The sequence below is a fragment of the Lontra canadensis genome, unplaced genomic scaffold (genome assembly GCF_010015895.1).
Source record: "Lontra canadensis isolate GAN:19392208 unplaced genomic scaffold, GSC_riverotter_1.0 scaffold2, whole genome shotgun sequence".
NCBI lineage: Eukaryota > Metazoa > Chordata > Mammalia > Carnivora > Mustelidae > Lontra > Lontra canadensis.
Genome location: NW_022630996.1, coordinates 25,367,227 through 25,387,994, shown reverse-complemented (window position 1 = coordinate 25,387,994; position 20,768 = coordinate 25,367,227). Strand labels below are relative to the sequence as shown.

Sequence of the window (20,768 nt, the reverse complement as noted above, 5' to 3'; positions counted from 1 at the left end):
GCAGCTTCTCTATTTTCCCTGAATGTCATCTTTTGTCTCATGGCCGAAGCCAGCCACAATTTGCACATTGATGTGCAATAATTATAGCTGGTCCCTTAAATATAGTCTCCAAATGACGATTTGTTTGCAGTATAATATACTAGGGTTGCCAACTATATAAGCAAAGCTGTGTGTCATTTGCTCTAGGCTCTGGTGTCTTGTCATCTTGTCAGCCTCAGATGAACACAATTCAACGTGACAGCTCTTTTGAACATGCTTGAAGGGGGATGGGTAGAAGCTGGTGCTCTTCGGCACACGTGGCCAACTCGTTCTGGGCATCTGTTTATGGTGCAGGTGTGACTTAGCTCTGGAAACCTCTCTGTCAGCGTGCTGGTTCCCTGGTCTTGTTGTCCCTGAAGTTTTCTTTCTCAAAGCCATTTTGTCTACAAAATTCCACAGGTCACATGCATCATATCAGACAGAAATATCATTCCCCCTTTTTTCCTTATCTGTACAGACACGTTTTCTGATATTCCACTTACCAAGTTATTTTCCTCCATCTTCCCTCAATAGGTAGAGAACACTGCCAGAACACTTTCAGATCCTAAGGAAGAAGTCTCATTCCTCAAAGCTTCTTTATATCAAGGGGACAGTAATGCAGAGCAATTCCTTTCTAAGGCTCTTGCAATTGTAAAGATTCCAAACTGTACCAAAGGACAATGGTCCCACCTTGTCACATCAGACTTTAATAAGGCAATAAACACCTTGAAAAATATGTATTTGAAACCTAAAGTCCATTGAAAGCCATTCTTCTCCAAGCAATTACCAATTACCCCTGGAGGGGTTGGCTGTGAAAATCACTTGATCAGGCAGAAGCCTTGCTTTGTCTTTTCAAGATATAAAGTTAATTCAGTGGCAATTGGTCCTGCTGTCTTTATCCTCCAGAGCAAAGTACAGAATTTCTCAAACTGTGAGCATTTATCGTGAGACACAGAAAAAGCTCCTTTGGGACACTCTTTCCCTCTGGCCAAGTGCTCCAGAAAGAGGAAAGGTCTAGGTGGGTGGAGACTGGGATCAGCTCGACAACCCCCACCCCGCCGCTGCCCCCCTTCCCCTCTTAGCAGTCTGTCCTGACCAGGAAGAGATGTGCCCCCAGAATGCTGGAAGTCGGGGAGGATAAGGCATGCTTTATGTGCAGCATGTGGCCCTTGTCCTGGGGCCCTAAGGGAGGGAGAAGGGGCTTCTGTTGAGACAAAGGTCACATGCCTTAGGAAGTATCTCCCCGAGAAAGCCCAGTGGCCCAGGGTCCTTGCAGATCCCACGGAGTCCTTGCAGGAGGGCAGGTGGGCGGGGCCTTCCGCCGACGTCATGTGGGAGCCGCCCAGTCAGCGCTCTTGGGGGCCTTGCACGTGTGCACGTCCAGGGCCTCCAGACAGTCCTGACAGCGCACGGCACAGCACCAGTGGAACTTACACTCGCACTTGGTCATCCGGGTGACCCGGGAGGTGTCGTAGCCTCTCCCGCAGCACATGACCTCGCAGCTGTCCATGCCGCGGGAAGTCAGGTTGCACACGCGGCCTGCTGTCCCTGGGGAGCCTGGAAGACAAGCCGGGGAGGGGTCACTGAGAAGGTGTGGGCCGAATACAACTCAGGAGTGGGGGATGGTGCCCGGCCCCTCGTCACCACAGCCTGGGGCTGAGCCCCTGTTCTGAGGCCCACGCAGGGTCTGTCATCCCCAGGCACCGGGCCGCGGTGAGTGAAGCCCTGCCCACAGGGCCAAGTCTGAAGAAGACTGATGCGAAACTTTGGAGCTGCCTCGGGCAACTTACCTCTAGGGCTCCCATTTCTGAGCTGGATAAACGTTTTGAGTTTAGCCCTACCCAGGCTTACACTGGTGGATCACGGAGTGTGCAAGGCCAGCTCAGAATGAAAGAAGGATCTATCCTAGATCCCTCTCACCTGCCCTCAAACCACATCAAGGAAGCCGTGACCCAGGTTCAGCAGTTGTCAGAATTCCTTCAAAGGGAGGGGATTCTCTCTCCCCAGACCTGACTACCCTGCCTTATGTGAAAGAGGAGAGAACTCTGGCTGCTGAGGGGGAGGCGTGGGCATCGTTGGTGTAAGACCTTGAGGAGGGAGCAAAGCCCGTCTGCTTTACCACAAGCGCTGTGGGCCAGTGGACCATCTAGAGGTGTGTGAGGCTCCTGGGCGAAGCCAGGATGCTAAGCCTGCAATGAACAGAAATGGCTTAAAAACCTTTTGGGAACTACCACTGGAACATTGTCTTAGTTATTTAAGGTGAGGTTTCCTAAAATGGCAATTCATTTTTATGTATTTGTGTCTGAAAAAGACTCTCAAAGACAGGATGCGTCCTCATGTGTTCTATTCCTGGGGAAGCACCGGAATTCTTTCGTAAGAGTATTATTAGACAACAGAACAAAGTGTAGTGGGCCTTTGTGGAGAGTTTGCTCAGCTCAGAAGGATCCATTCTGCTTCTTCTCCGGCACAGAAATGGACACTTGGCAGCCATGCTGAACACCATCACTGGCTCTGCTGGTGGCAGGTGACTGGACAGGGCCTGGGGACCTGGCTCATGCCAGCCAATCAGGTGGACTTCCCTGGGGACTGGCAGTTTTGTGGGAGTTACGCAGTTGTGCCAAATACATATTCAGTAGCCCCTGGCAGCCATGCACCATGATGAAGTGTGTGGGCAAGTGGAGGTCTACAGAGAAGTAAGAATGAGATGGATGTACTTAGTGAAGACAAGACATGGAAAGAGGTTGCCGCCCAGATTCTGGACTATCTTCCTGGAGCTGCTTCCATATATCCCTGAGGCCTGGCTGCATTCCAACCTTTGGGTTCCTAGAGATTCTGTATCCTTATGATAAATTTCCCCTTTCAGCTTAAACCACTCCGGTTTCTATTACTTGCAATCAACAATCCTAAATAATTGACAAACTGAGAGAAGCTAAGCTCCTTATTTAAAAAAAAAAAAAAAAAAAAAAGTGTGTCAGGATGAAAAAGACAGGGTCTTCATTCATTTCCAGTTCCTCTATCATTTAACAAGGAATTTCTCCTGCTTCATAACTCCTGCCCTGCCTCGTGACTCTCTCTTTGTTTACTGCAATCCAAACTGTGTTCCAATTATCTACATAAATGTCCTGCTGCCCTGCCTGTCAAGAATGACCCAGGAAGCAGCCAGGTTCCAGCAGGCCGTGAGGTCAAGAAGAGGAGAGGGCTGGGCAGAACTCGTTCTGCGAGATCAGGCCACTGACGGCAGGAAGACAGGCAGGGGATTTCATGATGACCGGAAGGATGGCAAAGGGCTGGGGTCAGGGGGGAAAAGGGGGTCAGCCAGGGATGGCCAGGAGCCTCTATCGTGCTGAAGAAGCACACAGAAGAGGCAGCACGCGGTTGGGGGCAATCGTCAGGACAGTGCTCAGAATTACTGACTGGACAAGAAGGACTGCTTCTTAACAGCACGCCTGTTATTTCATTCAACAAACATCTAATGAACACAAACATGTAAGACACTGTGCCGACTCTTTAGAGTTTTGGGTAGTGGTGGTGGAGAGGTAAAAATATTAGAATTCACTTCCTGTTCTCTGAGAACTCATACTATAATGAAGAGATTACTATGTAAAGAGGTACCTGCACTATTTCAAGATAACTGTTCTGTTTGCTGAAGACCTTCTGTAACCTCCAGGAGAGGTTTGGGCAAAGCAGCACTGGAGACAAACTCACGATGGTAGAATCAGGTTATTTAGAGCTTGGACACGTCAGGATCCAAGTCTTAGCTTTTGCCATGTATCAGCTGGGTGACCTTGGGCAAGCTGTTTCATCGCAGTAGGGGTCAGTTTCTTCCCTTGCGAATCTGGGATAAAAATGGAGTTCCTTCCTCACAGGACTGGGGTGAGGAGGGAATGAGATCCTGCAGGAAAAACACCTGTCAAATAAGGGCTCAGTGAATGTTACCCTTCTACTCACTAGCCAGTGTTTATTGAGTGCCTACTATGTGCTAGGCACAGTTGTGGTAGCTGGGGATATATCAGAACAAAACAGAGATCCTCCTCCGAGGAGCTTATGTTCCAGAGAGAGTGAGTCAAATATATAGTAATGATAATGAGTGTTATTAATACCAATAGCAGCAAACAGGGTCAGAAAAGAAGCTGTTACCAGCACAGTTTTACAGAGGTGGCTTTGGAGGTAGGAGGGAGAGGTCTGGAGGGAGAAGGGGGCGAAGGGCATCTTGGGTAAGACAGAACCTCCCAGCAGACCCCCCGGGGTGCGTTCACGGGACGCAGAGCCAGTGTGGCCGCGGCACAGGCGGGGGGAGGCAGGGGTTCAGGGCCTTCCTGCCTTGCTACAGTTTGGGTTTCATCCCATGGTGAGCAGCAAGCCTGTCCAGATTTGTCATCAGCGGAAAGCCTGCCGGAATGGGGCAGGGAGGTATCCTTGAAGCAGCTGGTTAGTCCAGGCAGGAGATGATGAGCGTGGGACAAATATGTGATGGGTGAAAGGGGGGAGAATCACTAGGACTTGGGGACTCACGGAATTGGGGGCAGGGGTTAGGAGGAAAAGACTGAAAACTGAGCACTTGGCTCAACATGATGGAGATAACAGGCACCCTCTGAGGAGAGCTGCTTTAGCAGAACCACAGGACGCAGCAGTGATCGCGGAGTGAATGGGGGCGAGGGCAGACGGACACGGAGTGTGGCCAGTTTTCAAGAAGCTTGGTCGCAAAGTGGACAAAAGAGCATGGCAGCAAGGACTGATGAGTCTGAGATGGGACTTTCAGGTTGTTTTAGACTGTGAAATTTATGGGTGGTTTTTTTATGCAGCTGTAGACATCAGACACAATTCGGTAGGTTCTAATTACATAAAGTATGAAAGTGGAAAAATCAGTCTATGCTATTAGAACTCAGGGTAGTGATTTCCCTTGGGAAATAGTGAAAAGGGGCATGAGGGAGGTTTCTGGAATACCAGTCCTCTTCAGGTCTCGGTCTGGGCATAGATTATATGGGTGTGATCGTTGGAGACCATTCCCTGAGCTATACAGGTGGAGTGCACTTGTCTGTATGTGTTTTATGCTTCAGTAACAAAAAGAAGAGGGAGGAGGCCACATAGGCAAAACCAGGAAACCAGCAAAATTCTGATATGTGAGGAGCGGAAAGGTGTTTAACCTGGCTAGAGGGCAGCATTCAAAGGAGAGTGTGGCAAGAGGTGAGGCGGGAGAGGTGGGCAGAAACCCGGATGTGGAAGGCCTTGTGGGACAGGTGAGAGCATTGAAACTTTAACCCAAGGATGAAAGAGGGCTACCAAGAGCTTTTACCCAAAGGGGGACATGGTGGATTTATATTCAGAAGGCTCACGGTGGGTGCTGGGGTCAGATGGATTGAAGAGAGCCAGGGTAAAGGCAAGGAGCCAAGTTAGCGGTGAAGTGCCCTGGGGAGGACACAGGGTGACCGGGACAAGGACAGTGCTGGTGGGGGTGGGAGAGGTTAAAGGGTTCAGGGGACCTTGGAGGAAGCAGGATGGGCAGGACACAGAGGGTGAGGGTCAGGAAATACTCCCAGGCTTCTGGCTCGAGTGACTGGGTTTATGTTGGTGACCTTCCTTGGGGTGGGACACCTGGAAAGGGGCAGGCTTTGAGCCGAGATACTGAGTTTTATTTTCAACACATTGACTTTGCTGTTGATAGTGGGTCCTCCAGGCAGGAACATTCACTGAAAATATTCTTTGGGACTCCGGAGAGAGGTCAGCGTGGAGATGCAGAGTGGGAAATCTTTACCTCAGAGGTGACCACTGAGCCATGGTGCAAAGGAGACCCCCCCCAACGGGTGTGAGAAGCACTGTCACCTGTCTCCCCAGAGGCTGCTGAATTTTCACCTTTTTGTGTTTTTTCCATAAACCTGCACACCCATAAGCATTCTTCACTTCCACCAATATGCATTCATTAAAATAAGAATGCACGCAATTGGAATTTTCTCTCCCTCTTGGTTCTGTGAGGTGTGTGTGTGGGGGTGGGTGGGTTATGGCTGGAACAGGGAGGTGAAGAGTCTTATTCCCGAATCAGGCTATGGGCTTTTTACTGATATCAAACTTGGTGACCTTTCCCCAGTGGCCTGAAGCCTAAGAAGGTCCTGAGCTAGTGGTCTGACCAGTCGCAGCGATGGTTGGGGTGTTTTTGTCCTTCGGATGCAAAAAGTTGAACCAGACTCTGAACAGAAGGAGGGCTTAGGGAAGTGACCTCAGTGCCATCAAATCTCTGAGAGAGGTGGTCAAAGTGATGGCCACTGACAAGAGCTTAACTCAGAAGTGGTTTCAGTCGAGGAGACAAAGCCTCTGGCACTGAGATCTCAGTAGCTCAGCGTTCGGTTACAGCACACCAGAGAACACCACTCATCTGGACACACCACTCTCCTCTGGCCGCCCAAACCGGACATGAAGAGGGCCCAGAAGGAGGAAGAAGAGAAGGGATTTTGAAGGTTGAGAGCCTCTGATGTGAGAACAGGGGTCACAGCCTGGAGGAGGAATGGCCCCCTTGCGAGGACCCCAGGCTCTCAGGAATGTGCCAGCCAAGAGGTGCAGGGCAGCTCTGTCGTCTGGGGAGACCACGAGGCTACAGGACGATGGACTACAAATTAGCTCTTCCTTTGGGGTTTGCATCTGAGTAGATTTAAGGACAGACTGTAGGGAAGGAGAGCAGTTTTGACGCTTGCTGTCATTCAAGCAGAATATAGAGCCATTTCACCAAAACCCTGAAAAGAACATTTCTAGGGTGCAGAATCTATACAAAATTTGCTGGCACTGCTTTCCTTTACTGGAATTATAATAAAACCCCATTATCAATGATAGCAGAAGGGCTCTGCTGTCTTAGGGACCTCCCACTGTCCTTTCCAAAACAGAAAGCGTCACCATTAACCTTAAAATAGGAAAAAAGAATCAAGACTGTAAGTGTGTGTGTGTGTGTGTGTGTGTGTGAGCACCTTGTGAAAGGGACCCTCCAAGTTCTATGATCTTCCCGCTTGTTTAGTTCTAAATATTGAGACATACACTTCTAGCTCTCCCCCGCCCAATGCTATACCATTCATTAATGAGTCAATCCTCAGTTAATTGGTGGTCCTGCCTAGGACCACAGCAGGAACCCCCAGGTTAATAAAACCAGCTCCAACGTCAGCCTGAAGTCCGAAGCCCATGTCTCCTTGCCTTGTTCCTCTCTTCCCCTCATTCTTCTTGCTTCCTTGACCTCTGCCTTCTTTTCCATCCTCCTTCTCTCCTTTTTGTTCATAACTGGAGCCAATAATTATGGGGCACCAACACGGGCTAGGGCCTGTGAGAAGCATTTTGCCTGTATTATCTAATTTAATTCCTGTAAGCTTAGAAAGTAGGGTCTGTGATTACCAGTTTGGAAATGGGGGAGTGGAGAAGGGGGAGGAACTTGATCACACAGCTGGCAGCAGGCAGGTCAGGAGGGGAAGCCAGGCTGTGTGAGTCCAGAGCTCAAGTTCTTGACCGTGGCAGCATCTGGCAGAGAGCGCCAGCCCACAGCCCTGCCAGATCCCAGGAGGATGAACTTTAAAACCCTTCCTGCTCTCTCCCTTCATCCTTTTAGCAAATGAAGAACTTGCAAAGGTCCTGATGCGTAATCTTTTTGGAAGGGACTTTTTCGCGAGCATATGCCATGCCACAGACAGTGAAGACGCCTACCATTACATGAGAATGAGAAAGGCTAGTTAGCATGCAGTTAGTGGCCTCCATGCATTGTCCCTGGACTAAGAGCCCTGCTGAACTCCTGTCACCTTTTTGAGGGACAAGACCATTTTCTTTGTTATACCAACACGCACACCTCCCAAAACCTCAAGGTGGTTTTAACTTCCGTCACTGATGGGGCCATGGTTGAAAACATTGGGAAGAACTCTCGCTAAGCACAACTTTCTGATTCAGAAAAGCCAAGAGCACCAATTTGCCTCTCACCCAAAATAGCATGTCTTAGCCTGTTCCCTCACCTAACTCTCCCCTGGACTTGACTTTAAGATTTGCTGAGACATATCCTAAACCCAAATGGACCTTTATAGGTCACATATCTGCATCTTACAGCATCCGCAAAAGCTCGTGTGATGGGCTTTACAAATACTTCAACGGAAGTTTTAAAAATATTTTGAGTAATGCCCCTATCATTAGTTTCCCAAAGTGGTATATGGTAAGAAGATAAACATATATGAGATGCCTCACATTTCTTTAAAAATCATTCATAGTGATTTATAATGTTATCTCCTACTGCACATTGATTTACTTAGTTTACCTAAGATAAGTTGCCAGTCCGAGCTCTTTTCCCTGACTTCCCTTAGGTTTAGGTTTGTGAAATGTGACCTGATGTGTGGCCTGCCTGGGTTCAGATCCCAGTTTCCAGATGGAATGTGGCAGACGCGGCCTCAGAGAACCCAGCCTTCCTCTGTCGCCTTCACACCACACTGCTAGGAGATGATCTGCCCAGACGCAGTGTCCATAAGATCCAGGCAGTCAGGAATGTCTATGCCATGGGAAGGTGTGAGTTCTAGCCAGATCTTCCTTTCTCCTCCCCACAAGTGTGGTCCTCACCCTTCACAGAGTTCCCATGTGCACGGGGGAAAAAGGAGGGTGAAGAACCGGAGTTTCTAAACCCCGCAAGCTGGGACCATCGGACTCACTTTTGGTGGGGCAGTGCCGCGGGAACTTTACAGAATCAAGCATCCCTTCCCTAGAGCTATAAAATTAATAATGGAGTCAGGGTTCCCAGTGCAAAAACATTTCTGTCTCCACCGACATGCATCTTCCTGACAGCAGAGGAGGACGGAGAGCTTTTGCTAATAGTTCCCAGACCCACACCTCTGGGACCTTGGAGGAAGGGCGCTCTCTCAAATGGTCTTTCTCTGTGGATGGGCCTGTGTCTTTGGAAATTCCTGCCACTCCAGGCTGACAGAAGCCCATATGTTGACCATTAGGACATAAAGCAAGATTCACTTAAGCCCGTCATCCAATCGGCTGTTTCTCCTCTGGTTGACTTACATGTTGTCATTAACGACACAGATTTATCGAGGGAAGAAAAGAATGTTAGAGCAAATGTTAGAGACCGCACATTCATCTACGCACACAGCTTCCCCCTCGCGTAGTAAGAATTGTAAACCTAAAACTAGGAAAGACAGTATCTCCCCTTCTCTCAGAGGATTTTATTCAACATTTTTCTAATAACCAGGAAAAGCTTGACTGGCACAAGAAAGCATGTCCCATTAAATTTACAAATCCTATCATGGAATTAGAGTTAAGTTCAGACTCTTCAAGGCTTTCCATGTCTGGCACACCTAGTCTACCCAAGTTTATTTCCCATTGCTCCCCCACCTATACCTTTTAGGATCAGGCCAAATCCTCACTGTCCCATTCACTTGACTAGTTATGTAGGCTGTTTCCTCATGGGAGCTACTCTCATCTGCTGTCCTGGGCTTTCCTCCCTTCACTGGATCAGAAGTCTTCGCATTCTTCTAGATTCGGGCCTATTTGAGCACCTTCCATAGAGAAATCCCTGTTTCTGCTCCTTGCCCACCTGACCCCCCTCCCAAGTCCTATAATGTGTGTCATGCAATAGAGTTCATATACTGTTACAAAATGTTTGATGATTTCTCATGCATCTTGTCTCCCCAAGGACAGAGGTTGGATCTTATATTTCTTCTATACACTGCATAGTGCTCAGCTGTCAACATATAAAGTCCCAATTCATTAAATATTAAATTAAAAACAATTTCTTAAAAATGAAGATCAGCTTTTCCTTGACAAAGGAGGGCATGCTTCCCCAGGGAGCGGCCACTGAGTCCTTAGGCACTAAGGTCAGAGTAAGCTAGCTAACAGCCTGGTTTCTACTCAGATGATCTCACTGGATATACAGAGAACACATGCAAAGAAATGCAGCACATTTTTAAAAGATAGAAATTGAAAATAGCAACCTAAGGGAGTCTGTGACATCAAGTTCGGGTTCTGTGATGGCAAACTTAGAGTGAAATTTATTCACAATTCACTCATTCATTTACGGGAATTTCTGAATAAAACACATACGTGAAGAGACCCAGAGAAGTTAAGTTGTCCACGGCTACCCAATCAGTAATCACTAAAAGCAGTAATAGGTAGTGATGGGTCGCACCAAAGTCTACTGAGCCATAATGCCAGGAATGGTTAGGAATACAGGATTTGCATAGATTTAAAGAAGAGATCAACCACACCAACACAAAATAGGTTCCATGGGGAAAGCTCACATGAAGTAAGCAAATACATTGTTTTAAAATATGTTAAGTTCATTCTTTTGTTTATAACATATTAGTTTTTTTCTGTTACAAAAAAGAAAGACCTCAATTTGGTAAATTTCTGTTGGTGCCAATTATGTCAAAGACTTCAAAAATAGGAAAATGAGAATTTTGTTTCCTTTTTTCTGAAATTTTCTTTTTTTCTTTTTTTTTTCAGTTTTCACAATTCAATCTGATTGCCACTGTCAGTTCAAATTAGAGCCCTTTTCAGTGTATCCTAAAAGTTTAATAAATTTAGTACACCTACATTCTGAAAGGAAAGGCAGACTTACAGATCACGTCCATAACATAAAGTAGTATTAGAAGTATTTTGCTTGCATTAACAACAAAATCGGATGAACTAAGAAGTAGTCCCACACAGAGTAAAAGAACTGAGTATTTGGTGGAAACTAAAAGGCATCAATATAGTCTACTGTTGCCTATGAGAGTTTTATCTCTTCCAGGGAAATGGGCAGCCACCAACAGCTTCAGCTCTTTACATGGTCCACTAATGCACTTGAACATGAGGGAAAATTCCCTTTAACGTTTCAGTTTAAATGGGAATTTTCACAGGCCGTGTATTATCATCAGTGATGAGTGAAGACATGCTTAATAATCACCTGTCAAAGAAACCAAGTTATCTTTAAGTTATGACCCTGCACCAACATAACTAAGAATTCAGCTCCTACGATGAGCATATTTTATGTCCTTTATAACTTGCCATTGCACTCAGTTCAGCAGTCTACATGCTAGGTGCTGGTGACCCCGTGGTGATCAGACATACCACGCCATCATGGAATCAGAATCCAGTGGGACAGACAGAGACCGAACAAATACATAAATCAACTTACTAAAGCTCATGGTATATGCTGTGAGTCAAGGAACAAGGAAGGCTTTCTGAACTAGATCCCTGATGAATTTTAGGAGGACCTGGTGATGGGCCAAGATGTAAGAAAGAGTGTAGCAAAGGACCTGCAGGTTTATGTGCCCCATGGGGCGGATGGCTTCGCTGTTTTCTGTGAAGAGGACGCTTGGGGAAAGCAGGTTTTGGGAGTGGGACGAATCAAGAGTTCAGTTTTAACAGGATCAGACTGAGCATGATGTGAGCAACCAAGAGGAGCCGTTAAGCGTGGGTAGGACCCAGAAGAGACCCCAGAAGCAGTTAGCCATCGAGAAAGAGGAGGCCACCCAGGGAGAAGGTGCAGAAGCAGAAGGGGTGTACATCTTTAAGATGGACAAGGAGAAACTAGCAACTGGAACTGGGGAAGACCAGCTAGCAGGGCAGGAGGAAAATCAGAAGACTATGTTGCAGGAAGGAGGAACAGGCTAATTAATTGTATTACCTGCCTCTAACAGTTTGAAAAGAGGGTCCTCTGGATAGTAATTTATGTTAATTATACAACATATTCAACAATTGCCTGTGAAAATGGTGACTTACAGGATACACCAATACATTTTTCATTTCATTCTCTCCTGGTCTAGCTGTCTGGGCACTTCTCAGATATCAATTCATGAATTTCTAAAATAAATTTCAACATAGAAAGGGATGAGTAGCCTAGTCTTTAGTTTTTCAAATGACACACGTGCAGTGAGACCCTGGAATAGAGCGACAGAGTGAGGACAAAAACCCAGAAAGCGCCCCCTTCCTGTCCAGGCCTGAGGACCGGAGCACCTGGCCTGCATGCCTTTGCCTGCCTGCCACCCAGCTCATCTACAGAGACCGGCGGCCTGGTGAAGGCTGAGGGCAAGGACCGAGTCTAGCTTCCACATCTTTGCATTCCAGAGGCTTATCAAACAGTCTGACATAGAGAAGGGGCTCAAAAAAATATTTCACCCACGAAGCCATGAGGGACCTTGGGATATTGTGGGAATTGTGCATTTAATATCAAAATAAGGTCCGTCTATTCCATTCCTATTGGCTGTTCCCTTGCTTTCAATCAGGTCACAATCACAGAGCTGCCGCAGACCCAGCCACGCCGAGGGCATGTCTAGATTGGTCAATCGCTGTAAACAGTGGTTGGAATTGTGTTCCCAGGGTTTCCAAGCTGTTTGCCAAGTGTAATTTGTGTAGAGAAAAGAGGCCTTAGCACTTCCCCCACTCACAGCCTGCAGCCGTCAGCCAACAACAGGTTAAACAATTGCAGAACTCTCTTTTTTGAACTTGACTAGAGAGGAGGTGGAGGGTCGCCTGTTTCCTACAGTTGGAGAGGAGACCTCAGGGTGACCCCCGGCCCACGTCAGGGTTTTACCTCATAACAGGGGAAAGTGGCCTGTGACGAGGTGCATCCGCGTCTCTGGACAGGACAGCAGCATTCCTCAGAGATGGACTATCTCTAACTTAAGGGCTTCTTTGATTTACAGACGCCTGGGGCAATAACCAGAGTAGATAACCTCACCGCCACTAGAGTATGCGTCTCAGAAAGCCCGGCTGCCCAGATGGAGCCTCCAGTGTGGCCTGCTTCATGTCACACGCGCGGGGTAACACCGCAGTGCGGACATCTGAGATCTGAGGGGAGTCTGTATCATTGAACATCAGAGCGCTCACTTTGCTCAGCTGAAGGCTGGCGGAGAAAGTCTCTTGTGGTTGTTGCCGTAAGATTATCTTCTTTAATCGTTTTTGAGCTTGTGATATTTTTTAGGAACTGTGAAGGACATGAACACTCTTGCAGACTTGAAGGGCTTGTCGTTGGAGGGGCTTCGAGGTGGCCGGAGCCAAACAGGAGGGAAGCTGGAGTCTGCCCACTTTCCACCTCCCCACTCTGCAGGCCCCTCCGCCTGCTCTGCTCCCGTGTCCTCACGCTGCCTCTTTAGGACACAGGTCTCCCTTCCCCGGATTGCTGGAAGTTATATAGCGAGGAAAGTAGGGACTTTTGATTTGACTTGTGTTTGTTTTGTTTCATTTACCACTTATGGGCCACACAGTCTCAGGCAAGTTAAGAAGCTTTTCTGAGCCTCCATTCCCTTCTCTATAAATGGAGGTGACTGATGTGCAGATTCAGAGAGTATGTCCAGAATGTGTGTAGTAGGGCCAGACTCTCAGAGGAACTCACCCCATGTTCCCACCCTCCTTCTGTCCCTGGGATCTGGGTCTGTCCTCACCCATGAGCAGCCCAGGGTCTTGACTCAGCCTTCTGCCTTTCTCATCGAAATTTGCTTGCTAATGCTTTCTGTCATTCTCTCAGGACTTCACTAAAGGGCTGGCTCGGTCATCTCTGTCAAGCTTGGATGTGAATGCTTGGATGGCTGAGATCACTTTAATGCACTCACAGTGCAAGAAGGTTCCTGAAAGTGCAGGGCTTCCACGTGGAAGAACATCCCTCTTGTACTGGGCAAGCCAGGGTGGGGAATATTTTTGGGTGCCATTTGTCTAGAACTCCTTAAATAAAGATATTTTTTTTTCCTTCATAAGAGATCAGGTATTCCAAAGAAATCTTCAGGATTTCTTCTTACTCGATACTTATGAAAAAATACTTAGGAAAAGCAACGTTGTAGGCCGGGGATTGCCTAAAACATTGATTTTCCACTTTAATGCAAGTTTGAAATGCAGATGGAATCCCAGCAACAATCCCCTGAGATTGTGATCTAACAGTTTCCCCAAGAGGCCCTTGCTTTGGGAAAGAGCAGACTAGACCCAAAGCCTTCATCCGTCCCACACACCAGACTGACAAAATGCACAGGCTCGCTTCAGTCACATGATGAGTTAATCGGAGCAGGGAGCAGGCACCGGCCAGCAAGACTGAAGTCAGTCTGCTACAGGAGCCTATTACTTGGCAAGATTCAATCTGCTCACCACCATTGCTTTTCCAGTGTTGCACAAGCAGAAGGTTCCCAATCAGTTCAATAGGAAATGGTATGAAATTTTAAAAAAGAGAAATAGAACGATATGGCCACCATAGAGTAGACGGGGTGGCATGAGTTGTCATCTAGGGAATGGTGCCAAACTTAATAGAGAAAAGGAAAGACACATTATTTGCTTTAAAATTTACTGCCACCTTTGGACCTGTTTTAGAGCCCAGATACTTTTGAAGGTAACCCATGTCAAACATGTGGGAGTTCCATTTAGCAGAAAATAGGCCCTTCCTAAGGTTCGACACGATGCTCGTGAAGGGAAGAGCATACCCTTGTGACGTGCTTTCTCAGTGATGCGCACATGTGGGGGGCTGCTTTAGTACAGACGACAGGATGCTAGCCCTACAACATCCAGCACCTTCCTTCCAGGACAAGGGGGCAGAGCCCAGAGGAGGAACGCCACTGTGAATTACAGGCAGGAGTGTCCCCCTTGTCAATCGTCTCAGATTCTGTCACCTCTCTCTGCCTCTGCAAACAGAGGTTAGAGGCACCTCCAGAAGGATTCAGACGCACCCACTTCTACAACTATTTTGACCAACTTTCTAGAGCGCACACTACAGGAGTTTCTAGTAGAAAATGGTCAGGATAAACCTTCAACTTTAGAAGGCCATAGGTTACACAGGCAGGCACAAGGCTCTCGGTTGCTGTATGAGTTGAAGCAGGCTTTCTCAGAGAAAGTCTGCATCTCATACATGTGGTTAGGTATATGTGATTTCAAGTACGAACAATAAAAACTCTCCTCTTTCAGTAATGGGAACTTTTGCCTACATGATAGCAAACACCCTGAATCATATTTTCACTAAAATAGTCACCCGATAGTCAACAGAATTAAAAAGAAAAGTTTGTATGGATGATTTTGGTATTTCCTCAGGCTCAGCTATAAAAGGACATGAAGGCTAGCTCAAACAAGGTATGAATAATCTAGGAATATTAATGGAAATCTGATCTAATACTTTGGAACTAGCTGCTTAAAAAAAAAAAAAGGAATAACAGGGTAGCTCCTGGTTAATCAACAGCAAAAGAACTAAGTTCACATCTTTTTTAAGCTAAACATGAGATAAGTTAAAATGAACCTAAAATAGAACAGAAATAAATGGAGAGTGAAGAAATTATAAAACTTCCCTCAGAACGTCAGCCTCTGCCACAGGGTGCCTTGTAGCTGGCGTGTCTGGAGACAAGAGTAGAATGCTTAAAACAATGGATGGTTCGAGTCCCTGCTCTGCCTCTTAACCAACTGGGAGGTTTTTTAGCAAATTCCATACCCTATTTGTCAGAGCCTCATTTTTCCCTCCCATAAAATGGATAATAACATACCCATTTATATTCTTTGTGCGAGTCATTGGCAGAATGCAGACCAAGTGCTAACAAATGGCAGGTACTGCAGACGTGTTTGCTATTTTAGGATCGGGAAACAGAATCGTGATCTAATACAGGGAGGAGCCAAAGCAAAGTGTGGAAGGATAACTTAGTATCCTGAAGAGGCTTCAGGGGGTAGATTCAGAATCTCCTCTTTGGAGAACACAAAGTCAGGGTTTTATTTCATCGGATGCCCATGAGGTAGCTCAGTGGCCATCGAGCATCATACCTGTTTTTTTCACTGTGCAAACTGCTTTAATCTGAAAGCCCAGGACAGATGTCCTGGGGAAGCAGGCCCTCTTACATTTGGAATGAGGGGTTGGCTTCGCCACGCCTTTTCAGAGCTAGCTTGTGACAAGTTGCGGTGTCAGGGTCAGGTGTGCGGGCCACGCGGTCTGATAGCCAGACACACATCCCCTCCAAGACCAGGGAGATCTTGAGCTAGTCATTCACTTTTCTTATCCAGGCAGTTGGGATGATGTTATCCAGGGCTGTTTATCTGATCTCAACAGCTAAGATGGGAATTTGGTTCACATTGGTGTTGATCAACAAGGAGCCACCCTCTCCCACCCTTCCCCCCACCCCGCCCCGCCCAGGAACTGGTTCCATTGCGCTGATGTCATTGGGTGGTTCTAAGGATTAAATAAAACCATGTGTGCAGTGATCTGAGCCCAGTACCTGACACACAGGAATCAATCCATTGTAATTCCTAAAGTGATCATCATATCATCATCCCCATGTCCTGGCTGAGGAGCCTGAGGTTAGATGGCTAGTTAATGGCAGAGGGGAGCCAGACCGCTGGGACAATCTTGTATCAAAGTATAGGTTTCATGGTGATCTAGCTGAAACTGTGGGCTGACAGGTAGGATGACTTGTTAGAGGTCCCAAAGCATGTCAGGAATGCAACAGCATTCTGGTCCCTGTGCTCGGTCCTAGCTAATCCGTAGGCTGCAGGTATAGACCCGTCCGGTGCTGTAAGGAACGTGCTCCTCAAACCAGGTGCTGTAAGGAACGTGCTCCTCAAACCAGGAGGGAAATTCAACCGCTCAGGGACAAAGGAGAGGCTCTGGACTTCTTGTGACATTCCCTGGTAATTATCCCTCATGGTTAATCTAGTGTTAGGAGCTGGCTGTTCTACTGGTTTCTTTACAATTACTTTAGAACCAAAAACAATTTTAGATTTAAATTTAGATTTAAATTTTAGATTTAAATTCAAGGACATTTTTCCTGATAACAAATTCCCCTGCTTTCTACTAAGTCTGGGAAGTTGGCTCGAGCCAGAGTTGGCTATGGGCTCTCCATCTCCTCCTATCCACTGAGACTTATTTTGTATGAGTCTTTGCAAAGACTGTGCTATGCCTGGAGCTCAGGGCTGCCTGGGAGGGGTGAGAGGTGAAGAGCAGGTGCCTAAAATCACGCTGGTGGAAACAGCTATGTTGAGGCTGATGGAGCTGCCCTTCGAGTGAGTCCAAGACAGACAAAGCACTGTCTGAAAGGCAGTGGTGTGGCTCTAATAAACAAAATGCCCCTTACACAGCTCTCATCCACTGCCCACCAATGGCCACGCCAGTGGGGATGCATTTTTGCCCTCTAGTATTTGACAACTTCTCAGCATATTGGAAAGAACGAGGGACTGAGAAGCATGGCGGATCTCAAAACCGGCTAACTTTAAAGGCCTGGGTCCCTCTTCATAGTCACATAGATGGATTTGTAACAGAGAAGGTTCATTGCATAGCTCTCTCTACTCCTCTTGGCTTCAGGATCACAGGGAAGATGCCAGGTTGTTGTACAGAGTGTACATGAGTTCACCAGAGTTTCGTCCCGGCTTAAGAATTTGGTTAATCTGCATATTGTGACTCTGCCATGTACCTTCTTGGGGTCACCTTTCTCTAGAACCTGCACATTCTCAACCCATTTCTCCAGTTGCCTAGGAAAGCTCTCTGAAATATGAATTATAAATATGAATTCATATTTCACACTTGAAATATGAATTATAAGACCATGAACATTGAACCTGAAGGCAGCTGGCTGCACTTACAGAATTATCAGGCTGAAAACAGGACCAGACTGAGACTGGGGAGGACCGATCGGTGAATGAGGTACTGTGAGTAAAGGGTTTTGAACTTACCTGCATCTCGGTCCCTGATACAATAGTCTGGAGAATTCTCAAAGTACACGAGGTCATTTTTTGTTGGCTTCTTAAACCTCTTGTTAGCCACAGTGAAACCAGTGCCATCCTGGTTCATGACGACCTGAATGGCCCCATTGTACTTCCTCCAGAGGTAATCGCCCGTCCTTCTGAAGTCGGCCATGGCCAGCCAGCATGTCCGCAGAGTACACGAGCCACTCACGCCGTGACACTTGCATTCCTGCTTCAAGAACCGCTTTACCGCCTGCCGGGAGAGATGGGCAAGGTCAGGGCAGACGGACGCAAGACCCGACAAGCGCTACAACTACCCTTCCCAGTGAGCGAGCGACAAGTGAGTCTGATGACAAAGAATCCCGGGACTTAGGACTGGGAGATGTTGGAGGTCACTTCTGCCATGCCACACTGACCACTGTAGGTGGGGTCCCCAGGAGAATCAGTGTGGGGGCGGGGCCTGGCCATGGACACTACTTGGCTATTGGAGCAACAAAAACTCACTAATTTGAATGGAACAGGGCACAGGGCTGGTTGGAAGAGTGAGAGAATGAATTAGAGGTCTTTTCCTAAATAAATGTGGCCTTATTATCTTAAAACTGTACAGCACTACTCGGGAATTCCTAAGCCTGCTTCTTTTGATAAGCCAATCGTAGTGACTGTGACTATTTTCTTGTTCTAGGCATTGTGCTCATGTTTCCTATGCTCTATCACAAAGACCTTAATCTTTACAACAGTCCTGTGCTACCATATTTATTTTGCAAATGATGAGGGAGCCAGTCTGAGGGAGATTAAAGTACTTGCCTTGAGGGACATGGCTGGTATAGGACAGAGCCAGGGTACACTGGAAATCAGTTGATGACCCTGAGGATACCATTCGATTTGAGAGATTATCACTCTACTCTGGCCAAATTATTCAGCTTGGATGACAGGGCTGAGCTTGCTCTTTTTGCAGAGGGAAAACCAAGGCACATGGGACCAGCCCATCTCAGCTGGCTCCCTGCACTAGCACTCCCTTTGCCGTAGGCTGTGAGGCTGGGGACTAGGAAGGACTCAGGTGGGCCCTGGAACTGGAACTGCTTTGGTCTTGGGATTAGCCAGAACACCCGTGCCAGCCCCAACACAATTTTCTGAGTGTTACGCTACTGGGCTACTGTTCTTCCCGTTATACGAGTGAGGGACCTAGGGATCAGGGAACTGAACTCTTAGGCCAGGATGTGGAATGGCAGATGCAAACCCAGACTCTAGACTCTTTCCAACTCATAGGACAGACACATAAATGGATTTCCTCAAAATATTTTCTAAGAGCATATTTTCTGATTACAGACCTTCCTGGGCTCCCTTTCTTATGTGATTTACTACTTTCACAATTGTCATTCTCCACCCCCAACAGTTAGAACTAATGTCTTGTTTAATCAATCAGTTTTCCAAATTATTATAATATTGAAAGAACTTTTTTGTTGCTCATGGGAGATCCTGACTGATGATTAGGGGTTTCCTCCATTTGTGACACCCAAAGTGACACACAGAAGGACTGTGGGGCTGACCAGCCTTGGAGGTCTCACCAAAACCATGTCTTTGCAACTTTGGCTCAGTCGTGGAGCAGAAGAGGAGAAACCTGCCTGCTGAGGGCTCCCACCCTCACGGCTTGTATCCCCAAGACAGCACCTGCCTGGGGCGGAAGGCATAGACAGAGGGGACAATGAACCTCCTTGATGACATTATCCAAGGTGGGACTGTGAACAAAATTCCTAGGGTAACACATGGAGAGAACTCTTTCTAAGAACTTAGATGGTGGATTCAACCCTGCACTTCCCACTTCCTGAGATTCTGGTAGAATTGGTCTAGTTGGGGGAGGTGGGTGGGTGGCTCCAGGATGCATCCCAGGAGGAGCTCCCTGCCGTACACTTGCTTACCCTCCTCCATGCACCCCCAAACATGCATGCACGCAGATACCAGTCTTCCAGGCCACCTCGCCAGGGTCTCACCAAGGTAACTTTGCCCAAACCTGGTTTTGCCTCTTCTACAGATTATTTCTTCTCTTTCACTTTCTTTCTTTTTTTTTTTTTTTAAGATTTTATTTATTTGTCAGAGAGAGAGAGAGAGAGAGAGAAAGCACAAACAGGTAGAGTAGCAGGCACAGGCAGAGAGAGAAGCAGGCTCCCCGCCAAGCAAGGAGCCCAATGCAGGACTCGATCCCAGGACTCTGGGATCATGACCTGAGCCGAAGGCAGCGGCTTAACTGACTGAGCCATCCAGGTGTCCCCCTTCCTTCCTCCCTCCCCTCCCCTCCCTCTCTCTCTCTCTTTCTTTCTCTCTCTCTTTCTCCTTCCTTCCTTCCTTCCTTCAATTCTATCTATCCACTTGACAAAGAAAAGAGAGAGAGTACACAAGCAGGGGCAGCAGCAGGCAGAGGGAGAAGCAGGCTCCCCATCAAACAGGGAGTCCGACGAGGGCCTGAGCTGAAAGCAGACACCCAACAGAATGAGATACCCAGGTGCCCTGATTGTTTCTTTTCTAACCAAGTGTGCAGAAAGGTTCTTCATTTCAGAAAGTTAGTCCCAAACAAGTATTCTAGAGCCGAAGGATCCAAGACATCGTGGTGGTTCTCCAGTTATGAATTCACTCACAGCCTTCCCAGTCTGGACCTCGGCACCCTGTTTCCCATTTTGCCCCCCATGGTGTATTATGCCCTGTTAGCATGTGAAATCTGTCCTCTTTAGCATAAGCCAGCCTTGAAGGGCAGGGACAGAGACATGCTGAGCAGGAGAATGTCATGAATTTGCTCCTCCAGGTCAAAGGGATCTGGGGATATTTAAGGGCTATATTAGAATAAAATTTTTTGAAAATACACTCCCCCACCTTTATATTTCAGGTGTTTGGGATGAGGTCCCTGGGTGACCTTTACAGCAGGCCTCCACCACAGACACAGTCCTAGAAGGGCCACCTTGGCCCTCTGACTGCCCCATTTGAGTCCCACCTGTCCAGGAGTTTTCTATCCTAAGATCTCAGTAGAGCTACATAGAACTCATTCCATGCCAAGTGCTTGGGAAGTTAATGCTCATTCTTCAAGGCTTATTCCTTTTAAAGCTGGGTTATTTACTCATAAACAACACTCTCAGCTTTACAAATGA

At 47.2% G+C, this 20,768-nt stretch overlaps 1 protein-coding gene across 1 annotated transcript in view; it reads right to left on the bottom strand.

Annotated features, from left to right (window-relative positions):
• Positions 1–580: 580 nt before the first annotated feature.
• The window catches only part of WNT2 (Wnt family member 2), a 43,444-nt gene continuing 23,256 nt past the window's right edge, over positions 581–20,768 (bottom strand). Inside the window, exons 4-5 of the mRNA XM_032870746.1 lie at positions 17,623–17,887; positions 581–1,575 (exon numbers count right to left, since the gene is read on the bottom strand). Of these exons, the coding sequence (XP_032726637.1) occupies positions 1,346–1,575; positions 17,623–17,887 (495 nt within the window). The 3' untranslated portion in view covers positions 581–1,345. The remainder of the gene's footprint in view (positions 1,576–17,622; positions 17,888–20,768) is intronic.